We start from the raw sequence: 18,806 nt of genomic DNA on the forward strand, positions 1-18,806 counted from the left end.
AAGTGTAAGCTGAATAAACCCTTTCCTCCCCAACTTGCTTCTTGGTCATTATATTTGTGCAGGAATAGAAACCCTGACTGAGACAGCCAGTCAGAAGACCGCCTGGGCTACACTGTGAGCTCTAAGGCTAGCTCAAAAATCATGGGGAGACCCTATCTCAAAAAAAAAAAAAAAAAAAAAAAGAGGGGCAGGAGATATAGGCCAAGCACGCCAGCTCCCAGCATGTGTCAAGATCTTAGGTTCATCCCTAGAACTTCAAGTACAACGAGTAAATACTAAATTTAGTGATATGCTATAATGACATCAATAAGCGATCATAGAGATAAAAGTTATGATTTCTATTTTTTGTGACTATGATACATATATTGTACGGGTTGAACATGAAAACAGAAGAGTCATTTCTCTACTTCCACTATGAATTCCAAGGAGCAACCTTGGATTTCGAGACAGGCGCAGCAAGCACTTTCACATTGAGCCATCTTGTCAGCCTGAAGAGACTTCTTAAACACAGATCATCTTGTCAGTTTAAGCCACATTCTTGAGAAATGAAAAAGTGACTGATGAGTGCAGTAAGGCTACCCAAAGGAAACCGAGGACTCTTGGTAAGAGTCTGGCGCCTGCACCTGGATGCCCACACAGCAGGTGAGAATGGAGCTCAGCAAGCAAACGCTCTCCTAGGGGTGGGATGGTGGGAGTTTCACCTCATAGTGTGCTTTTTGTCGTTTTATCTTTTTAGACAGGATCTCACTTAGCCTTAAGAGGACCTGAGCATATATTGTACAGCTGAGGATTACCTTGAGCCCCTGATTGGCCAGCCTCTCTCTCCCAAGAGCTGGGATGGCATGTGCCACCATGCCTGCTGTTTCTGTGATTTTTTTTTTATTGGATATTTTCTTTATTTACATTTCAAATGTTTTCCCCTTTCCAGATCTCTCCCTTCGGAAATCCCTTATCCCATCCCTCCTCCACCTGCCTCTACGAGAGTGCTCCCCCACCCACCCACCCCCCCACTCCCGTCTTCCCTCCCTGGCATTCTCCTACACTGGGGCACCGAACACCCTCAGGCCTAAAGACCTCTCCTGCCACTGATGTTACAACAAGGCTATCGTCTGCCACAAAGAAAGTAAGTTTCCTTCATGTGACCCAACCTGAGTCAGGCCTATTTCCCTCAGAGCTAACAAAGGACCAGAAGGACTATAGGCTTGAACAAGATGTCAATATGCATAAAGCCTGCCCATCTTATAAACATTTCTGACTTTACATCTAAAAGGGCAAAAGCCTCATACGCCAGCCCTCACTACAGCTGTGGCTTCTTATGAGCCAGCTGTTAATATTCCCACAGCAAGGTCAGGGGAGCTAGGATGCAGTCCTCATATTACTGCAATAGCTTAGGAATTAATTTAGCCTCCCACCTTCTATCATTAAGTATACTTTTAACTGCAGATTCTTTATAATGACGTCTTAATTTTTTAAGTTCAGGAAGATAAATTGAATTTTAAGTCTTTGCTGAATTTGAGCGAAACTAAAGCGAGTGTAGGAAATGCTTTGCAGATGAGAATGGCCTGAATCTTCACTGGGATGTACACCACAAGACGAAGGGCATTCTCAGAAAGATGAACATTTTTTTAAAAACTGTATTTTCTCTCAGACTAACTTTCAACCCAATTGGCTAGTATCAAGCATTACATTTCCTTCCATGTGCGGCCACTGATAAGCTGCCCTTGCCCAGGAAATAACCCCTGACCCATGCTCATGCAAGCAACCCTAATTCAACTCAGCAGGTTTAATTTAAAAAAAAAAAAAAAATCAAACCAGGCATGGTGGCACACGCCTTAATCCCAGCAAGCAGGAGGCAGAGCCCAGCAGATCTCTGGGCTACATAGTAAGAGTCTTTCTCCAAAACTGAAAAGAAACTGGAAAAAAAAAATCAGAGTAGGATGTAGCATTGCTGAAAAGAAGTTTCAGTGACAGAGAAGGGGTGACAGGGTAGGGAGGGGAAATGACAAAAGTTTGTTATGCTCATACAGTAAGTCATTAAAAATATCTTTAAGAATAAAATATGACAAGATTTCCACCATTGAAAGGGTTTTTTTTTTAATTTTGTATCATCTTAAAAATATATATGAAAAGCACAATAGGCCTATAAATCTTTTTGTTGTTATTGTTTTGTTTTGTTTTAAAGACTTATTTATTTATTTATTTATTTATTTATTTATTATATGTAAGTACACTGTAGCTGTCTTGAGACACTCCAGAAGAGGGAGTAAGATCTCGTTACAGATGGTTGTGAGCCACCATGTGGTTGCTGGGATTTGAATTTCGGACCTTCGGAAGAGCAGTCGGGTGCCCTTACCCACTGAGCCATCTCACCAGCCCAGGCCTATAAATCTTACAGTACATGTAATTCACCAGATGATTAAAGAACCATCTAACCTAAGAAATCAAATATTAAAACTAATGTAATTCGCCCAACCATGGCTCTAAGAGGACACACAGTATCACAAGCCTAAGGACAGGTTGTGGAAAATAGCCCTGGAAAGAGCCCTGTAACCAGAACTGTACACAATGTACCCATAGTAACCTATAGGTGCTAAAAGGGACTAGTCAAGTTGCAAATCTACATTAAAAAAAAACTCTTAACGTGGGGAAAACCTACATTAGATTCCTCTGGGCCTTGCCCCATGCTCAGCAAGTGAGAACGTGGGGAAAACCTACATTAGATTCCTCTGGGCCTTGCCCCACGCTCAGCAAGTGAGCAAGTGAGCACCACACCTACAGTGGCACCGGCGCTGATGCACAGGGCTGCACTCCCTCTCTTCCACCCTCCCTCTCCTTCCTGTTATTTTTCACTGTCTTCTGAAGACATTCCAACTCAATGGAAAGATGCCTATAGGGGGCCGACACATTCAAGCATCTCTGTTTTCTTCTTTTAAGGAATGCTCGCCTCAAGAGAGGACACAAAAAAAATAAGGAGCTGATGTGTAAGAAAACTAAGTAGGCGGCCTGGCACTGGTGCCCTTTCTCTGCTCTTCTCTTTCTCACTGCCATTTGGCTTTGCCCTTTGCATAAACTAAGGAAACCCACTAACTGATATTGCAAAGACAGGCATAAAATGTCCCCGGGCACCTACTGCTAAAATATAAACAAACCAAGGTATGTGCTCTGTGACCTAATCACATCCAGATAATGCAAACATGAAGAGTTCTGTTCCTGTTTGAAATTCCATGGGCAGGATGGTTAAATGGTTCAGATAAGGGAGAGACAGGAGTAAGACCTCCGGGATGGACCTGCAACCCAGGGACCCAGTGGGTCATCTTGCTAATTATCAAGCACAAGAAACACAAAAGCAGTCCTTGCCACTGTGTATTCTAATCTGGTCCCTTCATCCCAGGAATCCCCACATTAACTAGAGGAAGAGTTCATGGAGTTTTCTTTTCTAACACAAATGAAAAGTTGAAGTACCTGTAAGTGGGGCCATGATGCCTCGAGGGTAGGTTCATCTTCTTCTGGGTCGAATTCATTGCTGTCACTAGGAGGGAGAGTTCTGAATATATTGCAAGATACCTAAAAATAAACAAGCAGCAATCAGCTCCATGTACCTCTGGCAGGTAGGTACTCTGGGGACACAGTGCGTTAGGGAATGCCATGAAACTGAATAGGGACCTCTCTCCACAGGCTCCAGGCAGGACCACCTCCAGGCAAAGCTGGAAAGCTCAAGGCATCCACCTGGCAGTTTCCAGAGCAGGACGTCTTGTCCTAGCTGAAGTTTCACTCAAGCCCCATGACTGGACGTGTCCCATCAGAGCCCCCTCAAGTGTGCCTCTAACAAATCCATTTACACTAATACACAAAGAACTACTAATGGCCTGCAAGCACTTCCTTTTCCTGGCTCATTCACAATTTACACATTTATTGTTAAACTCATAGTAAAATTTCTGACATTCACACAGATTTTTTAAAAAAAAATTGAACCAGAAAAGAAATTTAAGAACCTTCTTAACATTCTTTAAAATCAAACCTATTCTTGCCCCAAATTGTTTACATATTACTATGGAAGCCCATGATGAGCTAGCTGTATGTATGTCTAATTCTACAAACTCACCATTTCTTTGCCATAGGCAATATCTAAATTAAATGCTGACTGTTAAAACACTGTAAGGCTAGAAACTGTTGAAGATGGCCGAAGAAGACTCAATGTATCTCTGACTGTGCATATTACAAGATTCATCACAAAACACGTATTTCTTAAATGTTGTTAATGCTATTCTAGGGTTCCTTTTTCATTTCCTTGCTAGCTCTTCTCCATACTCACCTAACCTTGTAACAAACATATCCTCTGACTCAGATAGGAACAGCAGGGAAATGGATAGAAGGGGAGAACATCAGAAGCCACGCAGGACTTTCTACACAGGGTAGAAACGACTGAGCTATGCTGTGCTGCTTTGAGTTTTGTTGTTTTGTTTCACTATGTAACCCGGACTGGCTGCAAGGTCAGAGATCCACCTGCCTGCCTCTGCCTCCAGAGCACTGAGGTTAAAGTACTATGCCTGGCTGCTGTGCTGGTTCAAAAAAGAAAGGAGAAAGGCTTTAGAAGTCCCACTGGGTTGGTGTGTTTATCTGTCCAAGCTCTTATTAGTACCTATGTGAGTGTACACTGTTCTAGGCACTGAAAAAATAACAGTGAACAAAGAAAAGTCCACCCTTTGTGAAAATTCTATTCTAGTTAAAGCAGCAATGCCCCACTTCCCAGTTACGAACACTCAACACAGATGCATAAGCTATGAAAGGTGACTGAACGTTACTTGAAGTACAACAGGATGTGGAAATGGACAGCACACAGGGAAGCCACATGACTTGATTTTTCCTTTTAAATCAGTCCAGTAGCTTCAGAGAGTAATATGATAGAGTAGTAGTATCATTAGGTAGTATGATAAGGACAGAGGTGGCTCAGACAAGGGGATGGCAGAGAAAACAGAATGTGTGGAGAGACAGACAGGATAAAGGACACTGAAATGAAAGCTCAGTGGTTAAGCAAACTGACTACTCTTCCAAAGGACCCAGGTTCAATTCCCAGTACCCATGTGGTGGTTCACAACTTTCCATAACTCCAGTTCCAGGGGACCTGACATCCTCTTCTGAACTTCACAGGTACCAGGCATATACACATAAATACATGCAGACACACACACCTACACATAATATTAAATACATAAATCTTTTACAAAGAAACAAATAAAGGAAGGCTTCCCAAGATGAAGATTGGGAAGGAAGCAAGAGATGTTTTGTTTTGCTTTGTTTAATTGTTCTGGTAGAAAGACTCAGAGGTTCAGCTAAAGATGTACTAAAGGCAACAAGACATATGAAGCTGGCCTCGTGAATGGACAGTTTGGGGTTATGTGTATGGATACTTCGTGCGACAGTCTGACTAGCTCACTTTGGAAGAGTTGCTGTGCACTGCCACACTTAGAAATGAAGTACACCAGCCGGGCGTGGTGGCGCACGCCTTTAATCCCAGCACTCGGGAGGCAGAGGCAGGCGGATTTCTGAGTTCGAGGCCAGCCTGGTCTACAAAGTGAGTTCCAGGACAGCCAGGGCTACACAGAGAAACCCTGTCTCGAAAAACCAAAAAAAAAAAAGAAATGAAGTACACCAAGAGGTGTGAATTTAAAGCAGGGGTAGAAATAGGGTAGTTACCTAGAAACTAGTGACTAGACACCTATACATCTACAACTCTCCTCGGTCAACCAGCCATACATATCCCAGTAAACAAGGTCCCTTATTCAATCTCAATTACTGCCAGTGATTTTTTTTTTTTCAAAATCACATTTCCATCTGACCTAAGTCATTTATACGTAAAATGCTTTGGGGGAACTTTAGAACGAAGGTCAGTCAATACTCTTCTCAGTTATTAGCCACACTGACTATCTTTTTCCCTTCCCCTTCACATTTGAGTCAGGAAAGAGGAGAAAACAGGTAGCTAGCTATCTAGACAGCACCCGAGCAGACCCTGAAACTCGTACCTGGCGTGGGACATGCCAACTCTCTTGCAGGGCACTTGCTTTAGCAACCATCTGTTCTCTGATCTGTCTCTGCCCAGTCCCAGAACTAAAACACTTGTAATACACATGTATTTCTAAGACCTGCAAGGAACTCAATAAGAAAAAAAAGTTTAGATGTATTTATAAAGTTATGGGATGTGGTTTTGCTTTAACCTAATTTCAAAGTAAGTTTCCAGGTGACTTACACACATTCGTGTTTAATGACTGTACAGTGTTCAAAGTCTCCTGTTTGGTCATTTCTGCTACATCAAAAGAACATCATGGCGCACAGTCATTTGTTTATTAGCTTACTTCTACATTTTCTCCAGGGGAGTGTGACAGTCTGAGTGAGTAGCTCTCCAGCAAAGGGAAGAGCAGCAATGAATGGGCCCAGCTTTGGCCCAGCCTGGAATTCACTATGTATGCCATGGACGCTAAGAAACCAATCTAAGACAAGGCTGAAAGGACTACAATATTCTCCAAAGTATAAAATTGCAGATAAACTTTCTATCCAGTCACCTAGAAACAAACATCACAGGAATAGTGTGAAACTTTAAATACTGTGGCTATAGGGAAACACTAAAAATTAGGGACAAAAGTTCCTAATAAGGATTTAGTTGAGTACCTCATGCTGACTGTACCACTGTGGCTCCAAGAATAAAAGTGTGTAAAAAGAATACTGTCATCAAAAGAGTCAAAAAGCAAAGTCTCTGCTCAGAAGTGACAACTCAAGACTGAATGAGTGAGTGGGTGAGTTCACTGGTAATAGCTGACTGATAGTTAAGTGGGTCGGTCTAAGTGTATAGTTGAGTTTGACAACTATTTGAACACAAAGTCGAGTCATTCCTAGATGGGGAGCAGAGATCTCCTTTAAATCACTTGACTTATCTGCAACAGTTTGTATGTGGGGCCCAATATGGGACAAGGGCAACTGATAGTTCCGGCCCCAAAATAGTGAAAGACATAAACTTGCTTCCATTAAAGCACTCATGATTACAGTGACTAACAGCCCAGCTTAGAGTCTTAGCATGTATACACAAGCAGATCACAGCCACCAGCAACTGCCAGGATCATGCCCAATCACACAGCAGTTCTACAGAGAGCTGATGTGGCTAGATGAAAATATACTACGTATTTCCAAACATTCACACAAATGTCCTCTATATTAAGATATATGAGGTACCAGAGGCATTAGTAAGCCCTCTCTTTTGTTAATTCAGGAATGAATTATCAAAAAGAACAACAGAAACTTCCAATGTATTTGAAGGAGTTATAAAGATAGTTAGGGGGTTAGAGTACTTGCTCTTGCAGAGGACCTGGGCGTGATTCCCAGCACGCACACGGTGGCTCATAGCCATCCATAACTCTAAACCTACGGGTTCTGACACTCTCTTATTCTGGCCTCTATGAGCATCAGGTATGTATGCAGTACACACACATGTATACAGGCAAAACATATATATATATATATATGTATATGTATGTATGTGTGTGTGTAACAAATCCCATACTAGGCTTTCTCAGCTATTTTATTTTAATTTAGGCTGGCATTAGAATGATTGAAAAGTATAAGACAAAGATATCTTTGAGGAAGTCTAACTCACTTTTGTCCCAAAGACATAATAAACACTGGATACTGTAATCAAACTATAGGCTTGAAATCACTGGCCTGACCTCCAACCCCCAAAGAGTAGCCGTAAAGGAGAGCAAGGCTAAGTTAGAGAAGGGGTGGAAGGAAGCAGTATGAAAACCTGTTCAACTCTCTCAAAGGGAGAGAGAGCAGGGTTAGGAATTAAAGTGCAGTTAGCAACTCTTCCAGACTCTTCCATTGCTGTATGAAGACTGAGTGGATTGAGCATGGAGGTCCTCGAGGTAACAAGAGTCTAGTTCTTAGGGTTCCACACCCTGACACCCTGACATCCTCCTCCACCCCCATGCCACCCCTGGAGACCAAGGCTGTGCCTGACTCATTCCTTCACTTTCCTCTAACTTGCCCTGCCTCTATTACATTCTCTCATTTTCATTACTGTCTCATTTCTCCATTTCACCTGTCCATCATTTAGCTCCTTCCTGGCCTTTTTGGCCTATCAGTGACACTCCAAGGCACTCACAGGCAATAGCATCCCTGCCCGAACAAACTCCCCACTCCTGGCTCAGACCCTTGGCATCAAGCATCTGCAAACCTCTCAACTGTAACGCTGCCTCCCTTAAATCCCTTGTTTGTTCTTCTGTTCACACTGAGACCCTTAAGGACTCCTTACTGGTTTCTGAATGCTTAGCACCTAATAAACTGAAATAACTAGGCTTGACAAATAGAAACAGACAATTAGCTAAATCTAAATCTCATATGACATTTTTAAAGTTGACTCTGTGTAATATTTAGGACAATCTTGTTTTAAAAAAATTATCTGAAATTCAAATTTAACCAGATGCCTTATATCTGCAGTTGCTAAATTTCACAAATGTAAAATTACACTGATGCTAATAAGAGCCTGTGCAAAAGAAGAGAGCCACTGCAGGTGAAGGCTTAGATCTAAGGACTGCTGTGAGGACCTGCCTCTCCATTAATTCTTTCGAAACTTAGGCTACTGCTGATCACTATGAGCAAAGCCAATGTCCAAGTCATGTGAGAGAGAAGACTATAAAACTCCTACTCGTGGCCTAATTAGCAAATGAGGCCATTCCTTAGCATTTTTAAATCATTTTTTGATTAAATAATATATTATTTTGAGATTTAAATAGCAAACTACAACTGTTACTGTTTAAAGTTATTTGATTTATTGCCCCCCCATCCTCACTGTCCCCACCCTTTTATCACCATAGAAACCTCTATTTTTACATGATTTTGGTTGTTATTTTGTTACTGTTGTGTCTTGCAAATGATAAAAAATATTGTGGCTGGCAGGAAATAACTACTCCCTAAGCATTCACCAAGCTGAATGCAGAACAGAAAGGAAGGACAGCACATAGTAACAATCTTTTAAAAAAATAAATACTGGGTTTCTTTTAGTTACATTATTAGCCCCATTAATATTTATGGTTCTGCTAAACTAAGCATGTGACATAATCTGGAGACATCACTGTATCACATTATAATAAGCTAACCTAAATCATTTCTCTGTGCTCTATAATGTGTTTTCTATATAGCTGAGTCCCAGTATTACTGAGTAAAAGCAGATGAACTCAGAACATTCTTCCCACTTGAATCTGCAAGGCCATCATTTCAAACAACTATGTAAAACTCACGCACATCAATAGTCAAAGCAAAAGGTAAGATCACAAGAGGCATAGAGAGAATTCCTAGGATTACATCTAAAAAAATTAAATTTCAAACAGAAAACCCATGCAAATGGTGTCATCTAGTGAGTATCCACATAATTAAGAGGCATTACTAGTTTTCTGGCATTGCTCACAGTAAGACCCCACAAAAGTGACCAGTTCAATATACTGGAGTTTTTTCACTTAATTTATTCACTTACTTGATTATTCTGCTAATAATCTAACATATTTTGAAAAGCCACTAAAAGATTTACTTAGTGGCTTAGTCAAACATTCACAATCCAAGTGAGAACCCAGTAATTACAAAGTTGAAGCTCAACTAACACATTATTCTCATAACCTTGTATCATAATCCAAATAAATACAGTAATAATGTATCTAGAAAGAAAAACCAGGAAAATCTTTGTCAAGTCAGGGTTTCTCTGTGTAGCCCTGGCTGTCCTGGAACTCATTCTGTAGAACAGGCTGGCCTCGAACTCACAGAGAGATGCCCCTGTCTCTGCCTCCCACATGCTGGACTTGAAAGCGTGCACCACCACCACCAGGGAGAAAATGGGAAAATCTATAAGCAGTTCATCAGCATTTTTCATAGATGGCATTTTAAAAAGTAATTGTATCAGAAGCAAAAAATATGAATATAAACATGACTTAAATCTAAATCATATTTATCTGGACACATAAAACTATTTTCAAACATAATAAAGCTTATACTAATATTGCTCTAAGAACTAAAAATCTAACAAATTTTCTAACATTAAAATAATATACATGCACATAAAAATCTTTACAGAAAATATACAAAACTATAAAGCTTGAAGTTACAGTAACACCAAGGTTAAGAACTGTTAATGGCACAATAATAATGGTAAAACCTCCTAAAAACTCCCTTTTAACTGATTATGGATAAATAGTAAAAACAAGGAGAAAAATCCCAAAGCATATTATAATACTGTTTAAAGAATAATCAGAAAGTTAAATATTATAATATCAACGTTAAGTAATATTACCAATACACTTTTAATTTTCAAGACAAGAATTTTAAGAAGCTACTGTTCCAACCATGTTAACTTCAATCAAACAGGACTTCCTAAGTGTCTACCAACACTCTTGCTTATCCCAAGTACCAGTCTCACCAGCACCAATGACAGTCTGATACATTGTGAATATGGGTGTGGTCACATCACAATGTTTAGTATAAAACGACATTTGTGGACAAAATTCTATGCCTTTGAGGAAAGCTTCCCTGACTAAGGACACTGCATGGCTTATGTGACAGATACACATACATTCATAAAATCTTTTACAACACCCAGAAATCTGTATGTAGACTAAAAAGATTTCTAAAGATCTTGTGGTATATTCAGCAGCATCACACTTCAAATCTAGATGACAGACTTTCTAGAGCACAGTTCTACTCTGTTATACCTTCTGAGGAGGCAGAAAGAACATTCTTAATGAATTTTTTCAAAAACTCAAAGAGACAACTGATAAAACAACAATTTAAAAAACTTTACAATATTTCCTAGCCAGAAAATTTTAATATATAGATGTTTCCAAAAGAATATGAATGACATTTTTTTAAGCAAACAAACAAAAACAATGCTTAGGGATCGTCTATTTTCCTAGCTTTACAATGAAGAAATCTATTTTTATATTTCTGTTGCCAATTGTTTCATTTTGCCAGGTACCTAGAATATATATATATATATATAGATAGATAGTCTGGACTACAGTGAGACCCTACTTTCAAAAAACTAAGGACTACTTTGAATAAGAAAATCCATAAGCATCTTTCCCAGCTTCCAGATTACCCTGTTCTCTGGAGCATCAGTCAGCGCCAGAGAGAAGATTCAAAGGGGAATTCCCAGGGTATTGGGGTAGAAAGAAATCAGCCCAGCCAGTCTCAGTCGAGACAAACCCACAAATCTCAGAGGCCCTATTTAAAGTAAAACTGTATATAGTTATGTGGTATGGAGAGGGGAGAACCAGGAATCATGGCTTCATATATAAATTTTGCTCCAGAGCACCTGGTTCTGCCCCTAGGCATCCTTTCTTTGAGGTGTCTTTGTGCAGGCCCCTTGTTAAAGCGAGTGAGTTAGAACATTTCTGGGGCACCTTTGCCATGGCTTTAGAGTCACCTTTCTCTGATCAATCAAGGTAGTGAAAGAACTTCATCAGCTACCTAGCTTCCAAAATGATGATTCTATGATCTCTCCCAATTTTCCATGTCCTCATGTCTTTATTTTCATAAATCTAGTTGAGACTCTAAGTGGTAATGGAAATAAACTATGCACATCAATCTTTTTACTAAAGAGTCAGCAACTAATTTCCTATCAAATTATTTCTTCCATCCTCTAATAATTTCTGCTAATTCAATAATTTAACTTCTTTATACATCAATCCCTTTTTTATTGGGAAAAGATCCAATAAAACAGTGAGAAACCTAAAATGACAGCTGCCCTAATCTTAGGCAAAATGAGAGACCCACATAAGCTCCTGCCTCCCAAGTGCACCAATCTCAGTATGGAGCAAAGCAGAACACTAAAGATCATTCAGGTCTGCGGATGAACACAGAATTCAAATGAATGGACTCAAGCCACCCTTTCATTAAATGAAAAAGTACACGCATCTTAAGGGGAAAGTCAGCACCAGAAGTCAAGCAGAGAAGGCGTCCTTCCCCCTCGGCTTTCTGTCGCCATTCCCACCTTGGCCTGTGGATATCCTTAGTCACTCCATCTCCAGTCCAGAAGAGCTCTGGCATCATCTCAAACTGGGTCTGCTCAGAACCAATCTGTCTCACTGGCCCGCACTTACACCGAGAGGCACCGCTCCTACCTTCTTACTCTTTCAGTGGGTTGCTATTCTTTTGGCAGGTATCCCTGATTTTATACAATTATTGAATTCATCAAACCTTCACTACCTAAAATGTTAAGTATGTTTAAATTTGAGGTTTTAAAGGGAAAAGTAAAGACTGAGATGAAATTGGTTTTAAAAAGAAAAAAAAAAAAAGTGATGAGTATCCAGACTTAAACAATGATGCTCTGTGCTGAGCATAAGCAAACAAATATAGGGAGACACTTTTCATAAGTGCTCTTCTCCATTTCCTTTCTCTCTGTACCCATCTGACAAAAATCAAGATAACAACTACCCACCCCCAGGTGCTAACCTGCTTGCCTCACCCCTCCTTAGAAGAGCAAAGCCCTCCTTCAGAGACTGGAAAATATAAGAACATACTTCTAGCTCATGTGCTATTCAAGAGCACCTGTGACCTCTTGCCCAAGTCTGTCTTCCTAGCTTGCTCTGCTCTCTGAAACCTAGACCCACCCAGACTTTCCTACTACCCACAAATCCAACCACAAACCCTCTACTATGGTCGGCTTCTATTTCAAGATTAAACTTCATTCAAAACACAGGGCATCTGTTTACCTGATGAAATGGTTACAGGGATATTGAATTAATTATCTAGAATGAGATCCTCACACAAAAACATCACAGGGAAATCAATCTCACAGAGATGACTATATTGCATTCTTGCCAAAATTGGAAATGTAGCAGTAAATCCCAAAGTGAAGCCTGTTGATATTAAATCTCAGAATCCAAAAATAGAGGGTGCAGACCTCAGCAGTCAGTGCTCACTGTGTATAAACACAGCACAGACCCTTGCACCGTGGTGTCTGCAGACAAGTCCCATCAGCATTTCCCTTGCTCCACCTTGGCAGGCAAGCCATAAGATAGACTTTATTCAACCTGGTGATTTCTGAGAGCCAAACTTACAAACAGACAGAACAACACTTTGGCTTAAACATGAGGCTTTTTTGAGACCATAAATGCTGAACGACTGCTTTGAACAATGAGATTCAAAATCAGCTAACACTATGAGAAAATTTTTTAATTTTAAAAGAAGGTCTCTGAACTTTATAATTGTAAAAAGCACACACAAAACACACACTACTCCTGATGTACATTTCTAGCCATGGTACTTGCTCCCACTTGAAAATACTGTGTTGTGCTGGAGAGATGACTCGATGGCTGCTCCTCCAGAGCAGCTGGGTTCAACAGCAAGCACCCACATGGTGGCTCATAACCATTTGTAACTCCAGCTCCAGAGGATCTGATGGCCTCTGTGGGGTACAGCATGCATGCATAGTCATATACATCAAATTAAAATATATAAATCAAAAAAGGGAGGGAGGGAGGGAGGGAGGGAGGGAGGGAGGGAGGGAGGGAGGGAGGGAGGGAGGGAGGGGAAACCACTATGCTAATGAAGAAACACTACCAAACTGTCACCATCTCCCCTCTATGTCTGTGCGCCTGTTTCATAGGCTCTGTGACCTTTCATTAGTAAAACAATTAAACTAGCTTAGGGGTCATTGATACACACCAGACTTAAATGTGACCACCCAGCTCCTGCCTGCAGATGACAGTCCTCCTTCCCTAAAACTACTGCCTAGACAGACTAGGTAGAGCTGATGCTGGCTTCATCAGTAGAAGACAGAGGGGATGTAGATATTAGCTCCTCTGAAGGAAACCCAGAGAAGGTTCTAGGGCTCACACATTATTTCAACATCACTACCTTATACGTTTTCTTATTTCCTACTCTGCTATTAAGAGCATCACAAATTTAAATTTAAAAAAGCAAGCGAGCTCCATTTCGCAGCATCTCTATCATCTAATCTCAACAAAAAGCTTTCTTTAAAGGAAAGGGGCACAGGCCATCAAGAGGAAATAGTCCAGACAGTGTTCGACCTCGCCCTCCTACAAGGCCCAACTTCTGCATGCAGAACAATTCACAGTATTTCAAAACTGTTCTTTAAAACAATCTTTTGTTACCAAGGGCCTAGAACTACCTTCTCTACTGTGGCTTGCACAGCCATTTTACTGAAGTCTACTTGCTCTCCAGCTTATCAATATTCATAGCATTCCCATTTTTGCTCAAAAGCATCTTTCTTGTTGTATGTGTGGTCCTGTGCCCATTCATCGCTGGCCTTAAGTGAGGACACATCCTCTTTTCTCATTCCTGTTGCCTCTAGCTCTCGGTGGACACTGGGACTGTGTCTTCACTGTCAAAGTCCCTTATCTTCTCGCCACACTGCAGGGGAACCTCAGAAGTCACTGGGTAGCACATTTCATCTTGTTTTAGTTTATAAATCAGGTTTGGCTTTAAATATTGGTCCGTAGCCAATAGTCAATGTCCTCCTGGAAATACCTGCTCATTGTTTACCTGCCAAATTCTTGCCCCTCCTCTCCGCCAACATTACAGTCTCTGAGAACTCTACTCCAGAGGACACGTGTTTTCTCTGCTTCTTCCTGCTAATCAGCTGTGTGCAGGCAGCTTTCTTCTTGTCCAATCAACCCTCCCCTCCTTTTCTCTCCCTTCTTCCAGCCTTTCTCCCATCTCCCAGCAAAGAAATAACTACACTGTAGAAATGCCAAAAGCTAGAGCTGTTAAAAGACACTCTTCGTTTAAGATCCTCTTATGCATGCTGCAACGTCCCATCTTCTTGATGGCCATTGCTATACCTGTAAACTACATGTTCACTTTCAAGATTAAATTAAAAAGTTGGGAAAAAAAAAGACCTAACAACCTTGAATGCAGTATTCTTACTCTGCATAGCTCTGCTGCCAGTTTACAAAGGAGGGCTGGAGACAGAAGAGGAGGACACTCAGTACAGTGGGATGATTTTATTGGATATCAGTGATTGACAAGTCACACCTCTCAAAGAATATTAAGTATATTGAAAACCCTAAACCACCTTAATTTAAAGCAGGCCAGAAGGAATACAGCTTGAAAACTAAGCAAACAGTTATTTCCTAAGTAAAAACTTTTTTTAATTAAAAAAATTAAAATTAAACACAGTTAAAATCCCTCTCAAACCACTTAAGAATTCTTGAGGGGTAATAAATTGTTAAGACAGGAAAGGCACGAATATACAATTATATTAAGAAATATTATTTAGGTGACATAGGGGGAAGCTAGAAGAGGAAGTAAGAAGTCAATATAATCAAGACATTCTAACTATGAATGATTTTTTTAAACGAGTCAAAGTTTTTCCTATTAAAGAGTGAACACTCAGTTGCACAATCCACACATCATCTGCCTTTGTCAGAAGCAGCCAAAGATACAAGAAAAGACTTCACAATCTGTAGATTCAAGGTTGGAGAGAGAGCTCAGTGGTTTAGAGCACTGGTTGCCTGCTCCTCCAGAGGTCCTGAGTTCAATTCCCAGCATTCACATTACGGCTCACAATGGCCTATGACTGTAATCCCCTGTGATTCAATGTCCTCTTCTGGTGTGCATATACGAAGACAAAATAGCCATATACATAAATAAATCTTAAAAAATAATCTTAAGATTTAGAAAAGTTCAAGGGGCCAGGCATAGTGGCACATACCTTTAATCCTAGCAATCAGTAAACAGAGACAGGTAGATGGATCTCTGAGTTTGAGGCCAGTCTGATCTACAAAATGAGTTCCAGGACAGCCAAGGCTATATAGAAAAACCCTGTCCCAGAAATAAATAAATAGATAGATAGATAGATAGATAGATAGATAGATAGATAAAACAAGAAAAAGCTCAAGAGGAAAACATAGTATAGAAGCAGCACACACGCAAATATATATATATATATATATATATATATATATATATATATATATATATATATATATATATATATATATCAACCTACCCAAACTGACACTAAGGTAAAGTTGCTTCCAGAAGCAAGAGGTTTTTAAATGGAAGTTCCAGTGCCAAGGGTAGCCTATGACCCTAGAAGCTGTTGGTCAGGGAGGCACCTGTGGCCCCCAAAACAATCAACACAATTATAGTTGCTGCCGGTTGCCCATCTGGTAGGCCACAAAGGAAACAAACTGATCTGGCCTGGAAGTCCCCTCCCTATTACCTAGTTGTCATAGTATCAGAGGGCACTACGCAGGATACCAGGGGACAATAGGCAACAGTGGTCTTGCTCAGCTGTAGGCCCTGTGTGCAGCACGACGGTCCAGCCCACAGGAGAAGATTTTAATGCAACAGTGGCAAGTCTGTCATAATGGTAACCAACCTCTTTCTGGTTGGATCTGTCGCTTGCTCTACAGCATGGAATCCATATCTGGTGCCATAAATTCCAGTCAAAGGCTATAGCTGGAGAAGTCACAGGCACTAGTGGGAAGCCATTATTGCTGTTTTGAAAACTGGACATGAGATGCCTGTCAAATTGCCTTCAAAACAACTCTTTATGCTCTTAGAATAGTGCCACCAGAAGCTTTGGTCATGGACGTTTCCTTTTGCAGTGATAAGTAGTAAGAGACTAAGGGGTCAAGCATTAAGAATAAATCACTAAGCCGGGTGTGGTGGTGCATGCCTTTAATCCCAGCACTCGGGAGACAGAGGCAGGCGGATTTCTGAGTTCGAGGACAGCTTGGTCTACAGAGTGAGTTCCAGGACAGCCAGGGCTACACAGAGAAATCCTGTCTCGAAAAAAACAAAACAAAACAAAACAAAAGATTATCTGACTAAGGGCCAAAGAGACAGCTCAGTAGTTAAGAGCACTTGCTGGGTTCAGTACCTAGCATCTGTACAGTGGCTTATAACCATCTATAACTCCAATATCAGGGCACCCGACACCCTTTTCTGACTTCTGCAGACATCATGCACAAACTATGTATACAAACATATAAATCTTTAAAAGGGGAAGAAAAGGAAAGGGAAGAATATAAAAGAATAAATGACTAGGGCTAGAGAGATGATGGCTCAGCAATTAATAGTTTGTTCTGCTCTTATAAAAGATCCAAGTTTGATTCCCAGCACCTGTGTCAGGCAGCTTACTCTACTGTAACTTCAGCTCCAGAGGATCTAATACTCTCTTCTGACCTCCTCAGACACCTTCATTTTATATATACAAAGCTCTACACAGACAGACAGACAGACAGATACCTTCATTTTATATATATAAAGCTCTACACAGACAGACACACATCTTTAAAAATGAACATTTATTATTTATTTTTATATGTATGGGTATTTTGCTTTCATATGCATCTGTGCCCCGTGTACGTGCAGTTGCCCTCAGAGGTCAGAAGACGGTAACTCCCAGGACTGGAGTTACAGAAGATTGCCGGGCACCATGTCCTCTTACACCGTGTGTAAGCAGTCAGTGCTCTTAACCACTGAGCCATCTTTTCAGCAACCATATTTTTTTAAAGGATAAATGTCTGCTGAATACATCCAGCTATAAACAGGACATCTGAATCACCTCCTCCAAGGTTCAGGGGACATTAAAGAAGAAATAGGAAGTAACAGATGATGGAGGAAGAAGGCATTTCCTTCAGTGGGGCACCAAAGGTGAGATGCCCAGGAACCTGCAAACAAACCCCTACATCCCTGTCCACTCTTCCTGTCACATCTCACCTGAAACTCCCTGGATCCCCATGCCCAGCAAAAGGAAAAAGCCATGAAGGCAAGGTGGGAAGAGGATTAGCAGAAAGGGGAACAGGGAAGAATAACAGAAAGCAGGAATGATCATGATTACGATAGGTACATGTGTGAAAATGCCATAATGAAACTGAATTGATGCATGCTAATAAAAATATTCAAATAGAAAATCTGAACTATACATATGGTGTGTGTGTGTGTGTGTGTGTGTGTGTGTTTACACAATATTGAATACATGACCAAAAGTCTTCCTATGTGAGCTGGAGGTACAGTTTCAGTGGGAAAAGTATATGTTTAACATGCACAAGGTCCTAAGTTCAATCCCCAGCAAAGGCAAAGAGAAAGACCTCCTCACAGCAGGGCCAGACCCAGGTGATTCTACCGGTGAAGTTATTCTGACAACTGTATTTAACAGCTTTAGTTGCTGATATAAGCTGAAAGAGACAGCTCCTCCCAAAGTTCATATTTAGATGTTCTCACGTAGGGATCTAATGTAGATGGTTAGTGTACATATGACAAATTCAAATTTAAGCTATTTAAGATTCTTTCCTTACACACACACACACACACACACACACACACTGCAGTCAATATCAGAGAGCTCAGTGACCTCATGACTATGTGTTCTCCAAGACAACAAATGTTATTTAAGGAACACTAACCAGAGAAGCACAGGATGACAGATTTAGGAAAAGACAAACTACCTATTAGTTTCTGTTCTTCTAACAAGCGGCAAACACTAACATTTGCCCCTGGCCTTGCCTACTCAATTCTGCCTGATCTTTCTAAAAATATCTTCTGATCATCTTCAATATTATAACCGTAAGCTCTCTCCTATGTGCCAAGAATTTGTACATTTCTAACCTGCTTCTGAGGTCTTCCTTCTGAGGTACTTCAACACAAATATCTTGAACTTACCCATTCTCAAAATTTCCCAGTAACTTCAGTCAGCAAACACCTCTTTCATATACCTCCAAGGCAAACGCCAGCCAAGATATAAGTACATTCTCTTATCAAATGCAAGAACATGGCAAAAGACAAGTTCTTATATTCCC

General features: G+C 40.6%; 1 protein-coding gene across 4 annotated transcripts in view; it reads right to left on the reverse strand.

The window, feature by feature from the left end:
- The window catches only part of Ppp2r5e (protein phosphatase 2 regulatory subunit B'epsilon), a 148,427-nt gene that overhangs the window by 40,418 nt on the left and 89,203 nt on the right, over nucleotides 1–18,806 (reverse strand). For all 4 annotated transcript variants that reach the window (XM_021178527.3, XM_021178529.3, XM_021178526.3 and 1 more), the window contains one exon: nucleotides 3,463–3,564. In XM_021178527.3, the coding sequence (XP_021034186.1) occupies nucleotides 3,463–3,564 (102 nt within the window). The remainder of the gene's footprint in view (nucleotides 1–3,462; nucleotides 3,565–18,806) is intronic.

The sequence above is a fragment of the Mus caroli genome, unplaced genomic scaffold (assembly GCF_978045245.1).
Source record: "Mus caroli unplaced genomic scaffold, Mus_caroli_1 scaffold_14, whole genome shotgun sequence".
NCBI classification, from domain to species: domain Eukaryota; kingdom Metazoa; phylum Chordata; class Mammalia; order Rodentia; family Muridae; genus Mus; species Mus caroli.